The sequence below is a fragment of the Etheostoma spectabile genome, chromosome 8 (assembly GCF_008692095.1).
Source record: "Etheostoma spectabile isolate EspeVRDwgs_2016 chromosome 8, UIUC_Espe_1.0, whole genome shotgun sequence".
NCBI classification, from domain to species: domain Eukaryota; kingdom Metazoa; phylum Chordata; class Actinopteri; order Perciformes; family Percidae; genus Etheostoma; species Etheostoma spectabile.
In genome coordinates this window covers 13,861,415-13,879,696 of record NC_045740.1, presented here as the reverse complement: position 1 = coordinate 13,879,696, position 18,282 = coordinate 13,861,415, and the positions used below count along the sequence as shown (strand labels likewise).

The 18,282-nt window shown below is 39.2% G+C and overlaps 2 protein-coding genes across 2 annotated transcripts in view; one reads left to right on the top strand and one right to left on the bottom strand.

The window, feature by feature from the left end:
* The window catches only part of sv2 (synaptic vesicle glycoprotein 2), a 10,880-nt gene extending 1,658 nt beyond the window's left edge, over nt 1-9,222 (bottom strand). The window contains exons 1-12 of the mRNA XM_032523905.1: nt 9,129-9,222; nt 8,118-8,216; nt 7,601-7,762; nt 6,465-6,627; nt 5,968-6,089; nt 5,232-5,395; nt 5,071-5,151; nt 4,625-4,723; nt 3,912-4,000; nt 3,364-3,491; nt 2,017-2,112; nt 1,709-1,868 (exon numbers count right to left, since the gene is read on the bottom strand). Of these exons, the coding sequence (XP_032379796.1) occupies nt 1,709-1,868; nt 2,017-2,112; nt 3,364-3,491; nt 3,912-4,000; nt 4,625-4,723; nt 5,071-5,151; nt 5,232-5,395; nt 5,968-6,089; nt 6,465-6,627; nt 7,601-7,762; nt 8,118-8,216; nt 9,129-9,222 (1,457 nt within the window). The remainder of the gene's footprint in view (nt 1-1,708; nt 1,869-2,016; nt 2,113-3,363; nt 3,492-3,911; nt 4,001-4,624; nt 4,724-5,070; nt 5,152-5,231; nt 5,396-5,967; nt 6,090-6,464; nt 6,628-7,600; nt 7,763-8,117; nt 8,217-9,128) is intronic.
* The window catches only part of snx1a (sorting nexin 1a), a 14,102-nt gene continuing 5,033 nt past the window's right edge, over nt 9,214-18,282 (top strand). Inside the window, exons 1-10 of the mRNA XM_032523903.1 lie at nt 9,214-9,751; nt 12,312-13,278; nt 14,339-14,475; nt 14,755-14,830; nt 15,128-15,171; nt 15,432-15,573; nt 15,666-15,744; nt 15,870-15,945; nt 16,250-16,363; nt 17,711-17,804. Of these exons, the coding sequence (XP_032379794.1) occupies nt 9,623-9,751; nt 12,312-13,278; nt 14,339-14,475; nt 14,755-14,830; nt 15,128-15,171; nt 15,432-15,573; nt 15,666-15,744; nt 15,870-15,945; nt 16,250-16,363; nt 17,711-17,804 (1,858 nt within the window). The 5' untranslated portion in view covers nt 9,214-9,622. The remainder of the gene's footprint in view (nt 9,752-12,311; nt 13,279-14,338; nt 14,476-14,754; nt 14,831-15,127; nt 15,172-15,431; nt 15,574-15,665; nt 15,745-15,869; nt 15,946-16,249; nt 16,364-17,710; nt 17,805-18,282) is intronic.

The following is an 18,282-nucleotide window of genomic DNA, read 5'->3' as shown; positions in this document are numbered from 1 at the left end:
GTAGGCTAGATGGAGCCGGTTACCTCCAGCATCTGTGCTAAGCTAGGCTAGTAGTAGGTGGGTCAGACAGAATTACAACACTGTAATGGGAAAATTTCATTTAAGCATGATTTCATATGTCCTTCTATAATAAGTATGTGTTATTATTATTCATATAATTATTCACAATGCGTTTCAGGTGTTATGACTTCATTCAACTCATTCCCTGTGTGTCCTCCCTGAAGGAGAGACTCTTTGTCTCTGCATTTTTTCTCCAAGGACAATGCCATGGAGTCTGAAGGAGACATGTTTTGTTTTTATTCAGCGAAGATAAAAGACTGGCAGAAAACTTTGAGGCATGAGATACAGATGCAGAACTACGTAAGAGGTTCCAACGTGTCTGTCTGGTATGATTATTGTTCGGATAGGATTGGACGTGTTTTAAAACGCGTAATTTTCTTCTCTAGGGGAAACATAAGATGGGGATGCCATCCATCCATCCATCTTTATCTGCTCATCCGGCATCGGGTCGCGGGGGCGGGCAGCCGCTCCAGCAGGGCACCCCAAACTTCCCTTTCCCGAGCCACATTCACAGCTGTGACTGAAGGATCACAAGATGTTCCTAGGCTAGGTTGGAGATATAATCTCTCCACCAAGACCAGTAGCATCCACCTAAGATGGGAATGCTACGGTTTAAAATTTGCAAGACATTGTCACACTGTTACTGATGTGTTCTTGTCACTTGGTTATTCTCTGCAGGGAAAATCTCACCGAAGTCCAAACCTTGACTCAGTTGTGCAGCTTTTTATTTTGTTTCAACAAAGTCTCACTTCCAACAATTCCTCTCTCGCTGTACAGAAACCTCCACAACAACACGCACAGAGTTGAGAAGGGTATGTATGGACTTATCTAACTCTGGGGGATATGGTGAATTGGACAAAGTCCAAATAAGTCGGCGTGTTCCTTTAAAGCTATAGTGCATAGTTTCTGTCGCCCTCATGTAGGCCTGTATATTGTTGGATAGTTAATTTATAATAAAACATTAGATTTTATAAACCACGTGTTTTGTGTACAAAAAAAACAATCTGTAAAGTAACAGATTAACCCTTGTGTTGTCTTCCCGTCGACAATGGTCACTTTTTTTCAACATTATTGTCGTTTTTTCCGACTTTTTTTGTCACTTTTTCAATGTTGTGGGTGCTTTTTTTTTACGTTTCTGGTGTTTTTCCAAAGTTTTTTTTGATATGTTCAATGTTGTTGATTTTCAGCGCTTATTTCGAGGGCTGATTATGACAAAAAAAGAACTGAAAACGGGTCAATTTGACCCAAGGACAACATGAGGGTTAAGCTGTCACATGAATGTAGTGGAGTTAAAAGTACAATATTTCCCTCTGAAATGTAGCAGAGCAGAAGTAGAATGTGGCATTAAAAGAAAAAACTCAAGTAATGTACTTAGTTATATTCCACAACTGCACTTCATCTTGTGGCCACATTCTGCTTTTTGAAGATTCATGCACAAGTTGAAGCTGATAGGATTACATCTGGAATTGTATTTATTAATTTATATTATTTACTGAGCAAATATTACATTTGTTTGTCCTTGATCCCTCAGATTGGCTGAGTGATCCTAACTTGGCAAGTTAAAACAACAACAAAAAACCCAACTAAACTAATCTAAACCGCCATGTTTAAGCCAATTCTATGGACTAAAGTTTTAAGAAAAGCCTACCGTAGCTGGGTCGGGTAGAGCTCCGTTCCCACCACGTCCAGGGCATTCCAGGCAATAACTGACACGCCGCTAAAGACACAGGAGAGGATCAGACTCTGGGCTTTGGTCTGGACCACATAGATGAGGAAGACGCTCAGACTGGACACCAGCAGGCTGCAGGCTGGACAAACAACAACAACAACAGACATCATTCAAGGTATAAAAACTAGCTGTTTATGTGGATGGACACTTCTTGGCATCCACGATCTTGTGGTAAAGAAGTGAAACAAAATAGTAGAAAAAAAATATCTTTTTACAAAAAGACTCACACAGTAGAGCCTTTCCTCCCATGCTGTCCATCATAAGAATGGTGAAGATGTTTCCCGGTAAGTTTGATGCAGCAATGATGAAGCCCTCCATATACACTGTCCGGTGAAGAAGAGATACAGGTAGGTAAGGAAGAAACCTCCATCCATCTTTTTTAGATTCAGATTATTCTGTTTCTGGGTTGCAGGGTGCTGGAGCCAATCCCAGCATGCAGTGGGGTGGGACACAATGGGTAATGCTTTATTAGTATTTTTTTTTTTGAAACATGATTTTTTGGGCTTATATGGCCTTTATTGACAGGACCGATTGAAGACAGGAAAGGGGGGACGACATGCAGCAAAGGGCCGTGGGTCGGATTCGAACACGGGCCGCTGCCAAGGACCCAGCCTCCATGGGGCCGCACTGTACTGGGTGAGCTAGAAGTTGTCCCGTGTTATGAGTTACTTTACGTTACAGGTGTGTAATTTTCCTGGAAAGAACTATGTAAATTGGAACTAGTCATAGGGAAAAAGACAGAAAAGATCAATTTAACCCCATTTATTATTCATTTATAATTGAAACTTTGTATGTTAGTCTCCAGGTTATGCAAGCAGTTGATGTAATAAATCCAATGGAAGTGTAGCTACTGAACACTCTTGCTATGTTCTCTATAATGAGAAACTAATTATAAAGTTCTTTCCAGGAAAATGGCAGTCTCATTAAAGACAGCTTACAGATACAGTCCAGACAGGTCGCAACAGAAACAAGGAGTCAACAAATTTAAACCTAGAGGCCATTTAGAGTCTCCAATTCACTTGAGCAGCACGTCTCTGGACTGCGACATGAAATGTTTATGTCCACAGGGATCACATGCCATCCCCACACAGAGGAAACACAAGGAGGCACAGAGGATGTCTTGGGGGTTAGTCTGATCTGATGCTCTTTTTAAGGTCAGACCTGGATTTCAAATGCGAGTTACAAAAGTAGTTCATCTTGCAAAAGAAAAAAAACATTTATTGAGACAATTGAAGTGACCTGCATCTACATGTCTATAAAAATATCCCGAGGACAATGTTTCACGGTCTTTTAAATTTGTCTCGTTTCATTGATTTCCTACGTTGTGTAACCGTTGTTTTAAACATTAAATGGTATCAATACCTCTTCTAACTCTATTCATGTACATTATTAAGTGCACTTTCAAGAGAGGAGGGAATATAGTTGTACTAATGATTCTTAATGATTCTTTATTCCAACTTTATTCCCAAACTACATACTTTCATCTGTGGTAAAGCTATACATGTCCAGTTAGTACATGTTTGCTGACTTCAGTAAAAATCAACATAATTAACTTTGTCATCCCAGAAACTAACCTGCTGTCTTGACCGGGTAGCAGCTTTGGTTGTGGAGGGGAGACAGCAGGGACACGTTGGCACAGGGCGAGCCGCCGTCCTCAATTCTCTCAAACAGCTCCGGGAACCACATCCACAGTCCGTAGTAACTACACGCATACAGAGACAGAGAGATGCACACACAGACACACACACACACACAGTTTAGCTTTTGGATAAGAATAAATGGTACAGTCAGTTTTCAATGTGAAACTACACTTGTATGGCTAGGTCCTGCCTTGAGACTGCCGTAGTTTAGTCTAAAGACTCACAGACAAGTTGTTAAAGTAGAACTTTTTTTCTTTTCTTTTTTTTTCAGTTTTTGCAGTTAAGCTAATCATGATTTTTGGTTGTTGAAGATAAGCTATTTGCGACGGTTATCTCTCACTGCCATTTAAAGCTGCAGAGCTGCTTGCTGCAGATTTGCCACATGAAAAACAAAAGCCCTGAACTTGTACACAATCCCGACAACAGAAGTTTCACTACAGATGCTGCTAAGTCTAAATGTATATGCAGATGGCGTTTCTCACCCAAAGGAAATGCAGTAGAAGATGATGAGCAGTGCAAAGCTCCTGGATTTAAGCGAATCATTAAACATCTGTTTAATGGGAACCAGGGCCTGAAAGTTTAACCAAAGACACTATTTGAAATGACAATGACAAATAGAAATAATCAAGGAAATATCCTAATTATAGATGGTAAGTAAGTAAGAATTTTTATTTTATTTTATTAGTTTGTAAGGCAACTACAAGTCCAGTCTTACTGCCAACTGGTTTGTGCAAATTTTATTGAAAATGTTTGGGAATATGTGCAACTAAACTACAATAACTGACACTATGAGGGCGTTGTGGTGGGTTTCATTACTTAATCTAAAGGCTTCATCTTAAGTATTGACTCTAAATGTCAAAGTTTTAAGATCTTAAAAATTTCAGTTTTGTGCTGAAAAGTTTCATAATACTTAATCAATACGTTAAATAAAATAACCGTAATAACGTAAACGTGGATAGATGCTGAAATAATTAGTTGAGTCATTAATAAGTTAATCCATAGAAAATATCAGCAGCTATTTGGATAATCAATTAATCATTTTGGTAAATTTTCAAGCAAAATTGCTAAAACAAATCACCAGTTCCAGATTTGCAGATGTGAAAATGTAATGATTTTCTGTTTATATGAATGTGTCTTTGATTTTTGGACTGCTGTTGGAACATAACAGGGCATTTGTCCAGATTTGTGACATTACCTTTTTCAAAATACAGGCAAGTCTCTCTCTTTGTGAAGCCCAGGCCCCGGTCTCGTCCAGTTCCCCTCTTTGGTTGGAGCTGCTGCACAAACCAAATTCCTTCAAAAGAGTTCAAGATGACAGCTGTTACACTTCCAGTAGATTATTATGCTTTGAAATAAAGGAATAACGTGTTTAGAGAACTTGAACAAACCACATACAAATAAGTTACTCATTACAAATATCACTTCCCTTTTTTCACTTGTGTACACTGTGTGTATTTCTTGGGTCCAATATTTGTCATTTCCATTTCCATTGTGTGCTACATGTGTGTGCTTTATCCTTTTTTACCACTTACTCCTGTGTTTTATCACATTATCTAATTAAGCTAAACACAATAAAAAAAAATTCAGTAAACAATGATAATGAGTCCTAGAGACATATAAGGGAGTTAATTTAGTTCATACCGGGAAATCCTTTCCCTTTCCCCACATGTTGAGCTCAAATATCACTTGAAAGACCCGGATCGCCTCTTTCTCCCGGCCAGCCTGGCAGCAAAGACAGGACACAAATCTCAAAGACATAACAGAAGAAAAAAGCAGGCTGAACAAGTCGGGTGTTCAAATACCTCCATGAGGAACTTGGGGCTTTCAGGCATGAGCAGCCTGAAGAGGACGGCTGAGGTGAGGCTGGGGACAGAGCAGAGCACCACAAACAGTCTCCAGCTCTGAAAGTCCAGTGATCCCAGTGAGAAATGGGCCCAGGTTCTTGGAATCACCAACCAGGCCAGTCCTGCAAACAAAAGACCGCCACTCACTGCTAAACACATGGGGATACACATTTGTCATTTCACAAGTCTGTGTTTTTGTTGTTATTGTCTTTGATGCTTTCACCCTCAAGTTTACACGTCTATATCTTTAATAGGGGTACCCGATTAAGAAAATGTCACAATTCTATATTGATTTTTAGGCTCAAGGTTTGATTCAAAATCGATTTTTGATTCAAAATTCTCAATTAAAAAACAATTCCCAGTATGTAAATGTAGTTACTTTTCCCACGTGATAGTATGCATGCCATTACAAAAACAACAATGCTCTAAATGATCTGACAAGTCACAAGTTCCCACTTGGCACAATTAAACAGAGCAGAGCCATCAATAATGATATTTATAGAATCCATGTGTTTCTTGTTACAGTACAGTATGACAAGTCTGTTAAAAGGTTGATTGATTACACCACCAAGCTTTTGTGCACAACGATACACACTGAATGATAATATGTGTTTGAGGTTTATCATAATACGAGTTGTGCTTAAAACTTTCAAGAAAACCACACTGATATTGTTTTACTGATGTATTTTCCCACCTGCAGCCAGGATGTTTCCTGCCATCCAGAAGGTGGCCAGAGCACTGATCATTGCACCTCTCCTCTGACAGGGCATAAACTCTGAGAAGTAGGAGAAGATAACAGGGATCGACCCACCGACACTGCAGAGGGGAAGAAAACAGCTTTTATTCTAGAGCTCTCCGCAACTGTTTACACATAAGAAACATTGTTTTTTCTTTTTTGGAGGGCTATTCTGGTGTTTCAAAAAGTTACACTGGTTGGTCTAATACATTTTACCAGTACTTACGTACCTGACTCGCTTGACTCGTATTTTGCAAACACCTAAAGCGATTTCTGGGATTTTCTTTTCCAAAATGTTCTTCATGAAGGAACATGTAGGGGTATTCTATGATCTGTTGGTTGGAGTGTGATCTCTCTAAGCACTGATACATACTTCATCCTACAGTTTATTGCTGTCAGCTAAAGGACTTAATCTAAATAAAAAAATGCAAAACATATACAAATTGTGTGCTCACCCGATGCCGCTGATGAACCGCAGCAGCAGGAAGAGCCAGAACCACGGAGCCACGCTGGCCAGAGTTCCAAACACCCCGTTAACCGTCAGGGACACAACCAAGACTCTGCGACGCCCCCTCTGGTCAGCCAGGTATCCCCACATGTAGCCGCCCACCATCATTCCTAGAGAACAGGAATTAAGACAATAATAACAATCCAACATTATCATTTAGCTCTAAGCATCGCTTTACCTAAGTACACATAATACGTTCAATCTGTCCGAAAAGGAGCAGGATGAAGCCGAAGCTTTTTATTTTTCCCACCCCTCATTCAACTGTATTTACTGTAGTTACTGTATATATTTTTTGTAGCCTATGTATATATATAGCAAGATAAAAAAGCAAAAAAACATAATTTTAAAAACATACCAAACATTTAACATTTTGCACCAAAAAAACCCCTTATCTTAATCTCTAACCTTCACAATCTGTATACTAACCCACCAACACAATAATCTCTCTTCATCCTCATATCTGTTATTATGTTTGTACAATGTTTTCCCTTCAGTGCTGATTTTACACCTAGAATAGTTTGGGCTTCTTTCCTTTTTTGAGAGAATTTTTTATTTATTTTATTTTATTTAAATGTTGGCAACATTTTTAAAAGCAAGATTTAGTCCTTTTATACTACACCATCATGTTCTGTGTTTGTAATTGTTTTTCCAAGTCAAAAACATTAGATTTTTAATTAGTTCAGAACAGTAACCAAAAATCAACCTATATTTTTCATTTTGCTTTAGTGTTCATTTAAAAAGAAACGTTCACTAAGTTTATTTATCATGACTAATTCAACATTTGAGGTGTGAGAAAGATGCCGCTGTTCAATGGTGACAATGTTTCTCAGAGCTCACAGTGATGTCTTTGATGTGCTTGTTTCACCGACCAACAGTCCAAAGATGTTCAATTTACTGTCACATAAGACAAAAAAGCAACAAAACCTCTTATTTGATTAGCTGAAACCAGAGAATATTGGCAATTTTTTGCTTAAAAAAAAAAAAATAACTGGAACAATTAGCAAAATAATTGTTCATGCAGTTTTCTGTCGACCGACCACAGCTCAGGTACGTTAACTAATTTATTAAATGATTGCGATTCACCAAGGAAAATGCTGGCAGTCAGTAGGCCCATGTCTGAAGAGCTCAGCAGTAGATCGCAGCGCGCTGTTGGCAGGAGAAAAGATACACAGAGAATTTCCACGGCATCGCTGGCATTGGCCCAGCCACACACCACTAACAGCAGCCAGTGGAACACTCCAAAACCTGAGAGCAAAAGCAGAACAAAGAGTGAGTAAACAAACAGACAAGTTATCTGTTAACAAATTATCTGATGTATTTATAGGCGGTTGATTTGCCATCTGTGCATCTACTGGTCAAAATCTACTGGACAAAAAAAAAATGTTTTAAGCTTGTAAATGATGCATGAAGCATGTAATCCAGTTTTTAAGTGAGATCGGGATTTATCAGGGTTGCTCCCACAGAAAAACATCAATAATGAAAAACATCAATAGTGATCAATAATTTGTTTCACCTTACATTTTATTCTACTTATAATGTTTAAGAGCAACATAAAAATGACAGCCTACAGTAACAACACCACCAAAACGATTAATATTACCTGCTATATCTACTGCTTCCTCATATGTCAATCTTTTCTGTGCATTCCCACCGACATCATGTGTGATATTTGATGCGCTTCTGTCGAAAATTGTTTCACCTAAAAATCAGCAAAAAACACATGAACAGGTCAAATGAAACAACAATTCCTGGTAAAACTGATACTTAAGATATCACAAAATTAAGACGCTCATTTTGTACCTATCACTGTATAAACGAGATAAAGAATGAATTAGATCTGTTGGGAAACAGTGACAGGTGCACACTCCCACTGTCCCCTGAAAGAAGTTGATCTGATCCAATAATGAATCAATCAATATCTCTTCTCACAGTGTGGAGACATGAAGAATAAATTGTCACTATAAAGTTGATGGTTTTTTAGAATATTTAGTTTTTACAAACTTTAAATGACATACAAAAAGCCCAAAGCCAGGAACTATAAGCACTGGTTTGTGTCTACTGTCTCTGTGCCTTATATAACAAAAGTGCCATCTGTGGTAGGTAGAGATTGATCAAGTAATCGATTGGCTGAAAAAAATGAGCAACTTTGATGATTTATTAATGGTCTATTTTTTAAGCAAAAATAGCCTATCAAAATTTCACTGGTCAAAGCTTCTCTAGATAATTTGGGGATTGTCTTTGTCTCATATAAACTAGCCTACTGCTAATTATCTTTATAGATATAGTTTCTGAAAATAATTAGGAAACCTTCTGAAAATAACAGGAAACCTTCTCAAAACATACCAAGTCGTTATTAATATTTGAGAAAGTTTCTCATTTTTGAGATACTAAATCATAATAATGTCTACAGTACATTATAGGATACTTAAGGCTACAGGGTCTTTGTGGAATCACATTGGCAGAAATGGGCTTCCATGAAAAAAAAATGGAACAACAACTAACAAAATGATATCTTGCATCACGCTGTGTGTTTGTATATTAAATTAAACATTCTTTCTTTAACTGTCTATGGTTAAACCGCAGTTAGTGGTGGAGTGGCAACAACTTTTACCTTCATCTGAGTCCAGCTCGTTCGGCTCCAGGTAGTCGCCGGTGAGAAGCGGCTTTCGCGCCTCCGCGTCTCGGGTATGCACGTGACGAGACATCACCCAAAAAATCGGACGTCTCTAATATGGGCAGTGAGCTGCGGGACGTTTAGCTACACACAACTGCAATCCCTGTCCAGGTACATAATACTGTTCCAACCCCTGTATCTGTCTCATGACTGCCAAGCCCTGAGTGAAGCTAACAGTGAAGCTAACCTGACAAGAAGGAGGACCAGGAAGTAAAAAGACAGCGGTGATTTGCCTTCCCTGAGCCTCGAGTCACTCCTCTGTTTGGTTTAGTAGTGCGATCTTAAGGCGAACTACCGCCACAGTAGTGCTTTGCATGAGCAGCGGAGGTAGCTAGCCGTTAAAGGAGACACGTCGGTGCGGCGCAAGCAGAGCAGAAGAGGGGAGCAGTTGACGTTGCCGCCTCCCCTTGTGTGTTTTAAGAAGATTGAAGATGGCGACCAGCTCGGAACGCAGTCCTCCTCCGTTCCCCGACTCCGAGGACCAAGATGTGTTGGACTCTGAAGAAGTCGGAGGCCGAGACAGTGATGAAGACGACGGGGAAGACCTCTTCATGAGTGCAGTATGTCTGAACGGAGTTAACGTCGATTTCATGCTAAGCTAAGCTGCCTCTAAAGCAGCCCAAAGACTAACGTTAGTTAGCTAACGTCAGTGAGGGAAGCTAATGATGCTTTTAGCAAAAGTTTTGTGTTGACAAATATTTAGCTAGTTTTAGCTCTGAGGTAACGGTAAGAAAATAGTGGGAACATAATTAACTATAATGCCGGATAATGTTAGACTTAAAGCATTTCCTGTACTTTAAATTATCAAAGCAGTGTGAGGGGGGTTTGATGCAGAAAATCTAGCTTCTATTAAACAGTATGTGGTTATCAGTGACACTGTTGCAAACGCCCATTTTGGTATTGATTTTTTTTTTTCTGAAAAGTATCAATGTGGAGAGCTGGCTTGATTTGGTACAGGTCGCTTAAGGTGACGCAAATCAAAGTTCTAATGTCAGCAGGCTACAGAGAATGAGGTATGTGTGGTTTGTTTGTGAAAGTTGACATCATCTTCGGTTCTGTTATTTATATTAGTTAGTGGTTTAAAATTCACTCTCTTGTTTCTTTTGAATGAGGACTATAAAGCTGGCTTGGGGAGCCTACTGTCATGTGAGTGGGCTGTGGTCACATGGCCAGAACCCGGATGTTTTCCCACAGTCAAAGTTCAGTGGATAGATTGGAAAAATTGCTGTCTTTGTCTTTTTTTTTAGCGCTGGATTCATTGCTGCACGGAAAGCATTACTCAGCAAGTTGTGGATGTTACATTCACCAGAGACTGTAGCTGAAGTAATGTTTGGCGATGGACTAGACAGTGGTAATTGAAAATTAACCTTCTATCACTGTTTCTTGCATTTAAATCAGAATCAGAAAAGGTTTTTAGAATCAGAAAAAGTTTCATTGCCACAATAAGTATAGCCTACTCATGTGGAATTTGCCCTGGTGAAAGGTGAATGCATTAACAAACAAGCAAATATTTTGGTATGGATTTCGTTTTGAAAAGTTACAATGTGGAAAACTGTCTATTTGTGATTTGATCATCTAGATTAGGAGACCATATGATACAAATTAATCTAATACAATTTCTGTTTGGTTAAAGGTCCCATGACATTAGAATGTCACTTTATGAAGTTTTTAACATTAATGCGTTTCTCCAGTGGCTAGTGATGGCGATAGGTGTAAACCAAGTCCTGGACATCCTGCTCTGCCTTTTGAGAAAATGAAAGCTCAGATGGGCCGATCTGGAATCTTGCCCCTTATGGGGTCATAAGGCGCAAGGTTACCTTCCTTTTTTCTGCTTTGCCAGCCCAGAGAATTTGGGAAAGCTACTGACTCAGACATGGCACTCACTAAGGAAAGCTCATTGTGGGACTGGCTCTAGTGGCTTTAATTCTGCACCAAAGCTGAATTTTGGGAAAGAAACTTCAGATATGGTATTAGGGGGACCACTAATGCCTTTATAAAAGCATCCAAAGAACACCATGTCATGGGACCTTTTAATGATATTAGGCTGTTTTCTGGGCAAGATTTCTTCCACATCAAATTAGATTAGCTTGCACTAAAATCTGAAGGTATCCTCTTGCATACACTGCATTTAGTAACCTAGGTAAAGCAAAGAACAAGTCTGTTAGCAGTCTGCAAACAAATTAGCTCTGTGTGGTTTGTTTGTGAAAGTTGACATCTTTGGTTCTGTTATTCATATTAAGTGATTTAAAATTTTTAATGAAGACTCAAAAGAAGCCTTCTGTCATGTGAGTGAGCTGTGGTCCTATGGTCAGAACCTGTGTGTTTTCCCACAGTCAAAATTCACAGGGGGGGGGATTGTAAAGTTGCTGTCCCTGAAATGTTTTTTTGTTGTTTGTTTTTTACGCTGGACTCACTGCTGCACAAAAGGCATTACTCAGCAAGTTGTGGATGTTACATTCAGTTGACACTGTAGCTGAAGTGAATTCAACAGCCTCACAAACTACAGTCTCCTGAATGATCACAAAGTTTAATCAACACCTCTATAAAAGTTTCAACAAAAAGTGAATTTTACAACCTTTAGGAATGTAAGATTTATTGCGGGACAGTTCAATCTATATCAACGACGTTCCACTTTAGGGATTGTTCAGGTACCGCTGGAAATTCCGCAAGATGTCACTCTTTTTAAGCCGGATGTCCGTTACCTTCTGCTTTCTTTGTGTTGGCATTCTAAACTCCGGTGGATTTATGAGGACTTTGGTTAACTGCTCCTCAGACCTCTGCAGGGTAAATCCAGACAGCTAGCTAGATCTGTTAGGGCTGTAGCAAAATACCAAACCCATGATTCGGTTCATATCATGATTTTTGACCCACGATTCGATACAAACCGCCAATTGTTTTTTATAACTGAACACCAAAGAACAATATTAACTATGCAAATTATTAACAACATAACTAAGTAAAATAAATAAATGGTAGGGGTGTGCAAAAATAATCTAACCTGCGACCGCTTATTACATAAGGCGCACGCATAATCAGGTGAGCTACCAGGGCCCCCCGTTGCCTCTCTAGTTAAATACTCTAAAACATTAAATCTTTTTTCCCTTTTCCTCTCATCTCCAGAGCAACCCTCCACTGACCGAAATGGACACCACACTGCCACCACCCAGTCAACCCAGTGATGTTTTAAGGAAGCCTGCCACTAACCTCATGGATGATCCCTTAATCAAGCCCGTCAGCAGCCAAACGGCAAACAAACCAGTGAACGAAGTTGTCGGCGAACCCTCGGATGACTTTGTCGATCTGACAAACAACGTAACCGATTCTCCGGACGAGGCAGTCGCAGCTGAAAGGGCTGTTGCAGATGACGCAAAAGACACAACTGAAATCCCTTTAGATGAACCCTCAGATGAGTTTGAGGACATATTTGGAAGTGAAAATGAAGCACTGCAAGAGGAAAATGTAGTATCAGATGTTACCGTTGAAGCAGCAATGGATAACAGTGAAGTGACCAGTGCTGTTACAGAGGCACCTGGTGATGAGAAAACAGGAAGTGATGATGAACAGGAAGCAAAAGAAACTGCCACTGATCCAATCATCGACCTTAGTGTTGATTTGCCAGCCAGTGACACACAGCAGCCACCACCTGCCTGTGACAAATATTTTGATCCTTTGGTTGACCTCCTCAGTGATGTTCCACCTGTTGATGCCAATATACCCAGCCGGGCAACAGTTGATCTGTTTGAAGATGAGGGAACCGACTTGTTCACAGAACCACGGCAGACTAAATCTGCCATGCAGCAACAGAAAAGCCTTTTCGGTGAACCTGATGAGGATCTGTTCGGTGAGCCGCTGGGTGCCTCCTCAAAGAAAACCATCAGCAAAGACCAGAAAGACAAACCTGTCAAAACCAAAGCTGCTAGCCATGTAAGCAATGAAGGTGGGCCTCTGCAAGACAATAGTCCTGCAGAACCTGCTGATATCTTCACAGAGGAAGCCGTCACCACACTGCCCAGCTTCACAAGCACCAGCACTGTCAACTCCAAGACTAATGGAGTGCAATCTGAGGAGGAGGCAGATATCTTTGCTAGTGGGTTCACTATTTCTTTTTATTATGTTACATTATCAAGATTTTAGGATTTAGTGTTCTAAGGGGAGCATTAGTGACAAAAAGAGTGTTCACATCAAGCATAAAGCCGTCCATGCAGACTCTCAAGTGTTTCTGTTACAGTTACTGTACACTCAAAGTCACGTGTGCAACAGATAACTGCACTCTTGGATGAAAATGTTTAGTTTCAATAAGCTATTTATTGAAAGTTAAACATAACAAGAACCAACTACAATTTATAAACACCAGATGGTCATATTATGGCCGTCTGGTGTGTTCTTTAATTTCCACTGTTTATTTTTAGATTTGCCATTATTAGATAGTGGGGGAAAAAAAGCTTTTAGAAAATGATGGGGAGACAGATGAAGGATGACATGCAACAGAAGTTCATTGCCAGACCTAAACCAGGGATGTGTTTTAATAGTCAATGTCTTTAATACACGACACCCCGTTTTATTGTGTTCTTAAAAGAACAATCCCTCCATTTAGCATCGCAACTCCCATAACATTTTTCAGAGTTACAATGGACAGTTTTTAAAAAAGGATTAAAAACCTTGCAGCAGAAGCAGAGATATGGTCTATTTTTATTTTATGCATAATTCTTCCTTTTCAAAACCTAAAGCCTACATTACTACCATTGCAACACACTGTTATATTTTTTCAGTTTTAAACTTGTAGTTTTCAGACTCTGACTCAAGTGACTTAAGGCAATCTATCAATTTCTTTTTCATATGCAGTACTACCTACCTGCCAACATCTGTAAATAGAAGTGGGAGTTCCCGTTTAACTGTTCAATAAATTAGGTACTTGTGGCTTCAGTTTACAAGGACTGGTCCACATGTTATATCACATATTAAACTGAAGGCTGAAAGTAAAAAAGGCAAGGTATTCAGAGTCCATGTCTGTGCATATTGCACAAACATTTGCACATATTTAATTGTGTCAAACAGTCAGAACATAAAATACGTAATGTACATCTCTCTACACATTTTCCATTCAGCATGTTATGACCTCAATCTTGTTTCTTTTCCCCTCTCAAAAGAAGCCACAGTGGAGCTTTCTCTCGACAGTCCGCGAGGCGAGAGAAGGAAAGACGTGATGGCCAAACCGTCTGCGTCCGCCCCCTCCCAGTCAGCAGCTGCCAGCCTGGCCAAGCCACAGTCTGCTGCCCTGGACGAGGTATACACACATCTTATCCCAGCAAAAAATTCCCACTGTTACTATAACAAAGTAATGACTGTTCAAGGATTGGAAGTTTTCTCGAATATCAGAATTTTGAGAAGAGTCAGTTGGTCGTTTAATTTGCATTTTGTAGACTAGTTTAACATTTTACCAGAACAAACTAAAGTTAAAAAAATTCCAATTCTAAAGAAAATGATGTTGACTGTTTAAAGAGTTTGGGGACAGCAGGTCATTGCGACTGGCAGAGTTTCACTTCCTGTTCAATATTTGTTTCAGTTGGAAGAAGAGGAAGAAGAAGAGCAGGGAGACAAATTTGAGATTGGTGTCTCTGTCAAAGACCCTGAAAAAATAGGTGAGATTTATTATTTTTTAATCTGTCTTGATCTGTTTTTTTAGTATTTCAATTTAATTGCATTAAGGCAACAAATTAATTTCTGCGCTGTCAACATCAAGCAAGCAAAGATTATTCTAAGGTACTTGAGTCCTTTATGTGATTATTTCAAACCTGTGAAAACGACAAAGGAACCCAGAAGAGAAACTAGTTATAGAGCACCATAAAGGAAACCCACATGCGTCTTACCTTAAGTAATGTTCTGTTAGTATTTACTGTATATCAATTTATGAATTTTTGTTCCACTTTTTTTTTCAGGCGATGGTATGAACGCCTACATGGCCTACAAGTTAACCACAGAGGTAAAAACATGGTGATAAACAGTGTTTAATTTATCCTGAAGTTGGTCATATTTAATCCAGAGGACGTTAGCACAGTTACTCATCCGATATGTGGTAACAGTGTGCCAATAGAGGAAATACTGGTCAGCATATTGTTGAAGAAACGCTCATGCACTGATCTTGAAAGGCCAACATAGATTACGCCAGAATTTCATAGTAGTTATTCACCAAATTTAAGCCTTTTTAGGTACGTCCAATCCAATAATATGAATGTGTTTCAGACCCAACTGGCCATGTTCCGCAACAAAACCTTTACAGTGAGGCGGCGCTTTAGCGACTTCCTCGGCCTCTACGAGAAGCTTTCTGAAAAGCACGGACCAAATGGATTTATCGTGCCTCCGCCACCAGAGAAAAGCATCCTGGGTAGGCTGACTTGGCTTTGCTATGTCTTTCTAATACTGTAACTATAAATCTAATCACCAACAACTATGAGAAGGCATGTTGTCTTTTCATAGGTATGACAAAGGTGAAGGTAGGAAAGGAAGATTCCTCATCTGCAGACTTTGTTGAGAGAAGAAGAGCTGCTTTGGAGAGGTAGGGATGAAATGAATGCTGCAATTCTGTTAAATCTCTACTAAGCAGTTAAAGTTGTTCTGACGTTGCACTGCCCATAGAAAGCAGGAAGTGAAGCTTTGATTTGGCATTTTCTCATTCAACAGGTATCTCCAGAGGGTGGTAAATCACCCATCACTCCTCCAAGATCCCGATGTCAGAGAGTTCCTTGAGAGAGAAGAAGTAAGCCAAAATTGAGTTTATATACATAGATTGAGTTTGGAGAGACAAACATTTATTTAGTTTTACGTCTGATCCACTGTGAAATACTATACTCTTTAAGACTTAAAACCCCTGGCACACAATAGTTGTGACAAATTAAAAGATCTTTATTGCATCTCGAAATTTGTGTTCAAGTTGAGAACACTTTCAGATAAATGTATTGTTCCTCTGCCATTCATTTCTACTTGATCACTTTGTGTATCTGAAGATTTAGTATATTCAGACAGCTGTTCTGTAATGCGTGTGTGTGTCTGTGTGTCTTCAGTTGCCAAGAGCAGTGAGCACCCAGGCTCTGAGCGGCGCCGGCTTCCTGAAGATGATCAACAAAGCAACAGATGCTGTCAGTAAAATGACAATCAAGATGAACGAGTCGGACGTGGTGAGTTGAGCTGCAAACAAACCCTTCTGCTGCATCAGTGCTTCTTCAGAATAAAACCTGTTTTGAACTGCAGATCATTTTTGTATTGAGGAAATCTACATTTCCAGTAAAAAGCTGAATATTTCAGTTAAAAGCTAATGGCACACTCTGGTTGAAGCACCAAAAGGCACAGTGGCAAAATATGTTACTTTTTTGCAGTTTTGCAATTGTAGATTTTTATGACTAAGTATTTCTGATAAGCTTAAATGATCTCAGACAAACTGGCAAACCCATTCTTTTGTAAACTGATCTTGTAGTATTGATTGAACCTTTTTGTGTCCAGGGCCTTTTTGTTTGCTATGGTGCAAGGTACCATTTGTAACTATGTATTTAGTAGATAGCACCATAGTTCACTAAGATGAGGCAGCCAGTCAAGCTGATCTGGTTTGACAAGAGTTTTTTGTATAAAAAAAAGCTAAGCTTTGGCACTCATTTCCTCCTGGTCTGAGCTCAAAGTACCACACGCATGCGTACACTGAGCAAATTCCAATATTAGCTGAATACATTCAAAAGCAGATGGGTGCATTAAACTGCACCTGATTTCCAGCATGTTTTAAGCTTAAAACTTATCATACATGTGGGATCAGAGTTGTTTCATGAATCTAGAAAGTTTTTACAGTATTTACATTGTAATAAATTTCTATGACTCATTTGCACACTTAAACTGTTAGCTGTTAGCCAGCTTTTTTCAATGGCAAAACACTACTACAACACACACGAGTTCACCATAATGTACAAAAGAATTACTTACATGTCCCTGTTCTGCAGGTATTCCACGCAAAATTGGAAGTGCGCCCTCGTTTAGAAGAAGTCTCCCAGCTAATCCTGACTTGTACTGACCAAAGTTGGAGAAACAGCTAGCTGATGTGGTATTAGCTAAAGTGGTTAGCACCTACCAAATGTTTTGGCACACAACGTACATTCAGAAACCCGTATCTCACTCAAAACAGCATGGATGTTGTTGTTTTTTTCCAAGTGTGTATGCGCGTAATCACCAAACACACAATATAACACCCTAAATCCCAAAGTTTTTTTTTTTTTTTTTTTAATAACCGGCCACTTTAAAATTATAAGTACTTCACTTAAGTAACCAAAAACGTGAAAAAATATTGACATTCAGTCATTAAACAAATATAATTCATGATATGGTTTTATCAAGTTGTTAACTCTGTGTGATTTTTGCAGTTGTGTGATTATTTAATCCTTGGTAACGGGGCTTTGTAATGTTCCATAGCTCAGCCTTCACTGGCATCTGTAGCAGATGTTCTTGATGTTGGCGTGGTAACAACTCTGTGTGTTTTGCTGCAGTGGTTTGAGGAGAAGCTGCAGGAGGTGGAATCTGCAGACCAACACTTCAGGAAGCTCCACGTGCTGGTCGAATCTCTGGTCATCCACAGGAAAGGTTAGTTGTCTCTCTTCCAACCATAAGTATTGATTAATCAGATTTTTATTTTTATTTTATTTTTTTAGCAATTGACGAGGATCATTTTGACACCAAGATCATGGTGACGTTCATTAATGAGAACTGATGTCTCCATCATTTCCCTCATAATGATACGAGCTTGTATCAGAAACTGGACCAATATGAGAATATTTAAAAACTTCTTTAGATATTTCCCAAGTTGAATTTGTGTATCAGATGGTTGATGGATTTTAGTCTTTATTTTCACAGTTCTACCTCCTTAAAACCTAAATAAAGTATGACAGAATGAAAGTTTTAAATGGAAACACTTTTTTTTTTAAATGTTTTATTTAAATAAGCAGCTCTTTACCAAAGTGTTGTTTTTCACACAGCCTGGCTTCTTGGTGGTGCACTTATTTTTTTCTCATGTATATGTGGTGTCTAACTACACGGTGGAAAATGCCTTTTTTCTTATCTT